This window comes from Lygodium microphyllum, chromosome 10 (genome assembly GCF_053477565.2).
Source record: "Lygodium microphyllum isolate KBCC chromosome 10, Lygodium_microphyllum_v1.1.10, whole genome shotgun sequence".
In the NCBI taxonomy this organism is placed as follows: Eukaryota; Viridiplantae; Streptophyta; class Polypodiopsida; order Schizaeales; family Lygodiaceae; genus Lygodium; species Lygodium microphyllum.
In genome coordinates, this window is record NC_141144.1 from 75,523,673 (window position 1) to 75,531,603 (window position 7,931).

Consider the following 7,931-nt stretch of genomic DNA (forward strand, 5'->3'; position numbering starts at 1 on the left):
CTTCCACCAAGCACTCCTTGTGCCACCTCTCCTTTCTCGGCCACAAAGATTGTTCTGCATCAACTATCAGAGTACTATGCTCAAGGCAATAAGATGCATCCGATGCACACTAAGTCCTTTTGCGCACATGGAGGATCAATTGGCGCTACCTCTTGGAGATCGTCACAATGCCAGCGGCAATCTTCTCTCACCTATTTTCGGGTGCAATGGCTACCGCGGCCCGCGGTTCTACGGTCCGCTCCATTGAGAGACAATGATTGTTTGATACCGTCTCCTCGTCAACACGCTCTTTCAAGAGACAATGGCTGCTCGACTCTTTCCTCTTCTTCGGCTTTCCGGTCTGCTCCATTTCCTCCCTGCAAACCCTATTGTCTTCATTGGTACGTCATCTTTTGACACTTATGGACAACAATGGAGATAGGGAGTATCCAAGGTGAGAGAGGCGACTTGGTGCGGCACAACAGAAGGGAGAAATACACACATATGAATACAGGTCTTCAACCTATAAACCCAACTAATCCACAGACTCATACTGTACCAAGAGTGTCTCAGAGTACGATGTCTACAAAAAACATAGATCTGTCATGCATCATGCCTGACAAAGAGGCCACCTAGCATCGAAAAGAAGTCACCCTGGTCAAAAAAGAGCAGCCAATCTAAACCGCAACAAAGTTATGATTTTGTCTGCCTATAAATAGACCGCTCAGCAAAGAAAAGGTGCCACCCAAACTGCAAATGTGCCGCCTAGCTAAAGGAGGGTGCCATGCTGTAAAACACAAATGCAAAGAAGGATTGCCTACAAAAATCGCAAGCAATGTAAGGCTGGTTCTGCACCAAGTGTGGCAGGAGATACCTGCAAAAAACGCAGATCTATATGATGCTACCTGGCCAGTAGAATGACCGCCCAACCTATCTAACACCGCCCAGGTGCAGGATTAGTGTTAGCCAACCAAAAAGATGGCCACCCAAGTCAAAACAAAAGTCTACCCTAGAAAATGCAGCCTTAAGGGCCTGGAAACAAGCCGCCCTACCTTGTTGGACTCCGAAAGCAAGGTCTGCAACACGTGAGGATGACACCCAGCTAGTTTCGTCACAAATAGCACGCTTCTCTTTGAGATCTCCAACTCCCATGCATGGCTCTAATGACATGTGAGAGTTCGCAACAAAAAGAGGAAAGTGACCACAGAGAGGAGACAAAGAGAGAACACAAGTGAGGGAAGGAACAATGTAGCTACAATGGCTAAAGGTACGAGATTACAACAATCGGTCCAAACACACAACTCTACACATCACTGTGGGCGCCTGGCCGTAGTAGGGAAATGAGAGAATGAGACCTGGCTGATCACAAAGGATCAATGATGGATAATGAAAGTAGGAGGGTAAGCCGCCTAAATATAGGCAAAAAGTAATAGAACCCTAAATAGAAAATAACCAAAAGTGTCCAAAAAGAAATGCACTAATGTGCCCTCCATCTAAAGTGTCTGAAACACATAAAAATGACAAACAAATATGATGTCAAAGTCCTAATGTCCTCGTCTGACTTAGACTGAGGCTCATAAGCAAGAGATGACCACACGAAATACATAACTGCTGACAATTTTTAAGTCTATTCATTTGAAGAGAAAAAAACAGCTCCACACACATATACCCCATACTTTGCTTCTTCACTAACACCCACGAGTGGTGGAAATAGCTTGTTTGTTTTGTAGTGTGTTGGATCTTACCATCCCTTTCATTTCCTCTTGGGACACAGATGCTTGATATGACAATACTCAATCAAACAAAAAAAAAAGGGGATTGAAAGTGATTTCATCCACCTTTGTAGATCCTCATAGGTCACTAGAGCCAATAATCACCCTTTGTTTGATGCCTTGACCTCTTCGGGATAACCCTTTGGGCTCCCTTGGCAAGATAACCATCATCTTTGTAGTCTTGGTAGATCACTAGGTAGTAGACAAGCACCCTTTGTCTGATGCCCTAGTTACTTTGGGTAGGAGGCTTTGGGGTGATTATGGACTTGAGCTATGGTTACAATCCTTGGTTCCAATTTTAGGCTTCAGAGAGAGTATTAAGCTAAAAATGCAATATAATCTAATTAGCTCTTTATTAAACCCCCTCAATTATTACCAAACTTTCATTAAAAAGAAATACATTCCCAAAGAGTGTCTATGTCCCATAAGCCAAAACCCTGATTTGGGAGGATCCACTCATCTATAAATAGACAAGTTTTCCAACACTTAACCCTATCCTTGCTTTGCACATTGTTGGTGCTTGTTATCTATTATTCACACCCCTTCTAGCAGATATCTTAGTTCAAGGTTGATGTCCTTCAACTGGCCCCTACTTCCAAACCATCTCCTACTACAAGCAACAGTTTTTCCAGCTTGCTACCACCTAGATAGGCTGCATTTTACTGCTGTCCACCTCTAGCTCCCTGCATTTACCCTTCATTTGTTGTCACCTGCTGCTTACATCAACATTTATTGTTGTGTTTGCTGATGTGCAGGTCCATACAGCCTACCATGTCATTAGGACAGCTGCATTTTGTTGCGGCAGTTGTCAATTGCATCATCCTGACAATTTCCAGCCTGCTGCCTACTCTTCTGAGCTGTCCAACTTCGTCCAGCACTCATCCAAACTCTTCAAAACTATATTTGCTCCTACCATACATTTTCAGAGGCTATCTACTTACATTTTAGGATCCAGACGATACACTCTCCACCTAACTCTCTCTGCCCAGGTCCAAGAGATATGGGAGTTCGAGATTTTGTATTCACCTTGCATAGTGTGTTTGCTGCACAAGCATTGAATCTATTCATTATTCTTTATCCATCTTCAATGTTCATTGTCTATAAGTAACCCTAACCCTATTGAGTTTTTTTATAAGTCTATGTATATCTTACGATTGTGTTTGTTATTTCTAGATGTATTTCTTTACACTCTCATTGTCTCTATATTTGCCATATACACATTGTGTTTCTCCCACAAACCCTACCATTTCTCCATAGCTCTTGGAATCTCCTCCAAGCCTCCTTGCACTCTTAGTCCATGAAAAGTTGGTATAACTCCTCAATTCTCGAATAGCAAGCTTGTTTCTTGACACTAATGAGATGTTTGAAGATGTGGCGTGACCCATGCTATGTGAACTGCCATATTGTCAGCTCTTTGCAAAGTTATGCTTACATAGTGTGACACTCCTCATCATGCCAGCTATTTAGAGATACGGTCCCACATAGTGCCCTCAATCCAGCTGTATACAATGAAATACTACCATGGCCAAGAAAGTCCCCCATTTTGGTACTTTAAATACAATGATCATATGCATAGTTAGACATATTTGTCATGAGCCAATGATGAAGTATTCCTGCATCACATTTGCCATATAATCATGCACAAGACTCGAAACTCTCTGTGTCGGTAATTTTCTCAAACATTGATAAGTCAATACTATGTACGATACTATGCACTAATAATGAAGTGTAGGGCATAAAGAAAATACTTCCGTGTATATGGTCAATCATGAAAATTATAAAATAATAGACCAAGACTTTGATTGCAACATTGGCAGTAGACGGAAACTTCAGTATGCCAACACTAACCCTGCCAACCATTGGAGCCATATCGTCCAAGCAAGGCTCGGGGTAAGCGCTACCATCAGTCCAGATCAACTCCTCTTCTTCCGGAAGCTGCATTTGATCAAGAAGGCCAACAAAGGGCATACTTTCATCAATAAACTGGACATATCCTCTTTAGAGAACTCCAATTCAAGGGCATACAGTGCGCAGTTGAGCAGGCCAGATCAAAGCCCAATATTAGTATGCAGGCAGGCTAGGTATCACGAAATGGTCCGTAAAGGAAGGAAGGGCGTGGGAATGTTCTTACAGGTGCTGTGGGTTCCTTTTCTTCGCCGATAGGTAGACCCACGCCTGAACGAAGCATGAAGGGGCGGCTCACAGCATTCCTTCGGAAGGCAGACGCCAAACACTTCGCTGCGTTGAGCGCCATCTCAACGTTTGGCTTCTGTCTTTTTTTTTTTTCGTAAATGTTTGGCTTCTCTCTCTCTCTCTCTCTCTCTCTCTGTGGAATCTCTAGACAAACAAGACGTCCGGCGACCAAAATATTTCGCAAAGGTTTTGGTCACGCAAATTGTTAACGTTGGGAAAAAACGCCTTGAAACGTTTGGGGAGAAGGTATAGGAGTTCTCAACCAACCGGACACTAAAGAGACATGAAATATGCCCATATTCGAGCCCACATTTCTTAAAGATTTAGAAATGCTTTGAATGATTGATAACACACAAAATTCGAGATAGTTTAGTTGTATTGACTACACCTAAGGACTTTATAGCTATATCAGAAGCAAATGCATACTTTAAACAAATGAAATAACCTTTTTAGTCTACTTAGCATGACATGAGTAAGTGTTTTGTAAGAAGAGGGTCTAATTTACTTCGGACCTATAGTATCAATTAGATACAACTGTACATGTATTTGATAGAAATATCATTAAATTATTCACATTAAAGAAAACTTTTAGGAAGAAGGTTTTTATAGTCACTCCCCATCCAAGTCCATTTGAGGAATTGGTGCTTGTGGCATCCATTCGTAACTCAATTGTGGTGGACCCTAGCAATCAACACATGATGGAAGGAGAGAGAAAGTCAGCATGTGAGGGCTGAGAGAAAGAGAGAGATTTCATTGAGGAAGGTATTGAATGCCACTCTATCACATGCATGCCAACGAAGGTATTGAATGCCACTCTACCACATGTATGCAACTTTCCAAGGAATCTTAATGGTAAGAACAACTTAATAATGTATCTATACTTCAAAAAACCTAGACTTATCTAGTTAACTAGGGAAGGTCGCTTGCTCCTTTGTTGTCAATTCCCATGGCAAGGCTTTTTCACAATATCGCTACACTAATGAATGTCTCTATCACACATGGGTTAGTTGGATTATGCTAGGCATAAATTAAAAGGAATGCATAGAGTGAGAAGTCATGAAGGTGTTCTCTCTCTCTCTCTCTCTCTCTCTCTCTCTCTCTCTCTCTCTCTCTCTCTCTCTCTCTCTCTCTCTCTCTCTCTCTCCGTGTGTGTGTGTGTGTGTGTGTGTGTGTGTGTTGGTTCATCATATGCCTTTATATAAGCTAGGGGAGAAGTGTATTCTCCTCCTTCACTATTTGGGGCTTTATAGGCATGCTCTAACATTGGAGCCAAATGCACCTATATGGGAATAATAGTGTGCTCAATCAAGGCACTCTATAAATAATCTTTGTTCTTGATGTGAATCCTCTCATCTGTGACATCATGAGGGTTTAATTCAGAGGTAGGTTATATGTGTTGTAAGTTTCTTTAATGGTATAAGATTCCTTTTTGATACATTATGTCTTTCCATAGTGCCTATCTGTGCCATTTCTTGAGTCTGAGTTTCTACTTGACGAAAATCCATAACACTTGGTATTTGAGCTTTTATCTAGGGGTACAACCAAGGAGGGGTCATTAATTCAAGGCAAGGGTACCATGCAAAGGGCGATGAGTGTCTCTATTATTAGAGGGGGAGGTCTACTAATGGAGGGAGGCATCATTGGTTGTCGTCCCCTCCTTTTCTTCATTATCCTTATCCTCCCCCTTCTTTAAATCATCAATGTTCTTGTCCTCTTCTTCAAGGTGTGCTCTTTCAATTAGTGCAAGAGCAGACTTCATGGTGCTCAAAGATGATGGTACATGAGTAGATCAAGTCAAAGGTTGCTTTTTTAATTTAAAAAATCATTGGCTTTATAACCCTTTTTCTTAAGCCACCTCTTTTGTCCACTAATATTAATTGTGTTATGTTAAAAGGCTATTGAGTTGCTTGTGTCTCCTAATCATGGCAATGGAGAGGAAAGAATCCAATTACCTAGTCTTGGTCCATTGTCCACGTGTAGTTTTGCAATAAGATTGCATAAGAGCTTATGTGGGATCGTTTCATGCCCCAAATTTACCTCAATTTAAGCTATCTTAGTCATTGGCAGTAACGTACCAACATTCTACTTATGTTTATGTGTGTGCAACTATTAATAGTCTTTAATGGTTGCAATATAGTCCATGTGCATTTTATAAGTATATGTGTAATGCAGTGAATCTATAGCACATAGTCATTGCATGTTTCATCATATGCCAATGTTGTAATAATAGCTTCCTTTATATACATAGTCCTTGTGGATAATAGACGTTGTCGTAGTATATAAAGACTTCAAATTTTAGGTAGTCTTATGAAATTATGCCTTCTTGTTCCAATTTTAAAACTAAAATGTTTTGCTATGTGTAACAAACTAGCACTAATCATTCAATATGCTACACACACAGAGAGAGAGAGAGAGAGAGAGAGAGAGTGACTAACAAAGAGACAGAGAGAGAGATGGTGGGAGAAATGCATTCCATGGACCTATTCGCACTAGGCCCTAGGTCGCAACCAAGATTGGAACTCCCTATAAAATCTATAGGTTTGCATGCAACCAAATTTTCCACTAGATTGTGAACTACAGATCCTTTTCCGCCATCAAAGAAAGCATTGTCCAAGAGAGCTTGCTCCTAGCTTCACATGTGCAAGTTTTTTCATTGGCCACACACACCTTTTGATGCTCTAAAAAACATATTTTATTTCTCATAAATATGCTTGCATGTGTAGATTGGTTTGCTTGGGTTCCCAACCAATGCCTCAAACAGGTTGGGAGGCACTTGCATGGCGAGAACAGGTCCAACGTGGCCTCCTCTAGTGGGTCTTTTGAGGGGATTCAATTCCCCCACATGTCATCACTTAATAGAAATTTGAAATTGCATTGCCTTTTACTTATTAACTTTCTAGTTAGTCTATATAAATTGTCCTCATGGTACACAATTGGACATGCACTCTCTTTGCTTCACATAGCTCCTATCTCAACCTGTTCCCCTATGATTTCATACATTGTGAAGATCCTCTATCTTGAAACTGTGTCTCATGGAAGATATCAATGACCTTACATCCCTCATCCTCTACATTGGGAATTGAGGAAGATTTGTGCACATAGGAGTAAAAGTTATTTAGTCATATAATTCACTTTGGTGGTTTAATGAATGTTTAACATGCATGCTTTTAAAGGTTAAGTTAAATGTAGCCTAAAAATTGTTTATGTGTTATAACATTTATATTTTCTTCAATGGATTTTGAAAGAATCTATAGCCAATAAGCTAGCCCCAAGTTGTTACATGAATTGGAAAGTTTTCCTAGGAAGCACATATTTGATGTAATGAATGACTCTCCCACCCCCACAAAGTCCCCTCCTAGCCTTGCAAAATTTGAAAGAAATAAAGTATCATTTTGTAGTCCAATTACAAAGATACTAAAGCTTAACATGTCACCAAATGTCACACGGTCTTTGATTTTTTTCAAAAGTGCCATTGAGTATATTATGCATATCATTTTCTACCTCAAAATGTAGTTGCAACACATGTACACATCAATAGTGTTGTGTGGTCACTGATTTATGCTTTCACCCTCATGAGCCCTCTAGTTTTTCGGGGTTTTATAAAAAATAAATTAAAGGCTCAATGTGCCCCCAATAACCTCCCACTTCAATGTGCCCCCAATAAATTAAAAGTTATTGGGGGTTCACACCCTCCAGATCTTGACAAGCTCAATAAACTTGTCCTCTACCACCTTCGTTTGATGAGATGATAGCACATCTTGATGTGCTTTGTCTTCGCATGGAAGATCCGATTCTTGGTCAACTGAATAGCACTCATAAAATCCAAATGCAATGTAGGGACCATATCAGTAATACCAAGGTTTGCAAGACCAGATGGCCTCTAACCAGAGAGCCTCTTTGTAAGCCTCACTGGCTACAACATAATCTATCTCTATAGTAGATAGGACCATGCATTTCTGCACCCTGGAGATCCAAGAAACAACACCT

General features: G+C 40.6%; 1 protein-coding gene across 3 annotated transcripts in view; it reads right to left on the bottom strand.

Moving 5' to 3' along the window:
• LOC148030176 (NADH dehydrogenase ubiquinone 1 beta subcomplex subunit) overlaps positions 1-4,158 on the bottom strand; it is a 54,377-nt gene extending 50,219 nt beyond the window's left edge. Inside the window, exons 1-3 of one of the 3 annotated variants that reach the window (XM_087687214.1) lie at positions 4,045-4,158; positions 3,883-4,011; positions 3,600-3,686 (exon numbers count right to left, since the gene is read on the bottom strand). In XM_087687214.1, coding sequence (XP_087543340.1) covers positions 3,600-3,686; positions 3,883-4,005 — 210 coding nt within the window. In that variant the 5' untranslated portion in view covers positions 4,006-4,011; positions 4,045-4,158. Of the gene's footprint in view, positions 1-3,599; positions 3,687-3,882 lie in introns of all 3 variants that reach the window. The other 2 variants (XM_087687213.1, XM_087687212.1) reach the window with 2 other exon arrangements.
• Positions 4,159-7,931: the final 3,773 nt, after the last annotated feature.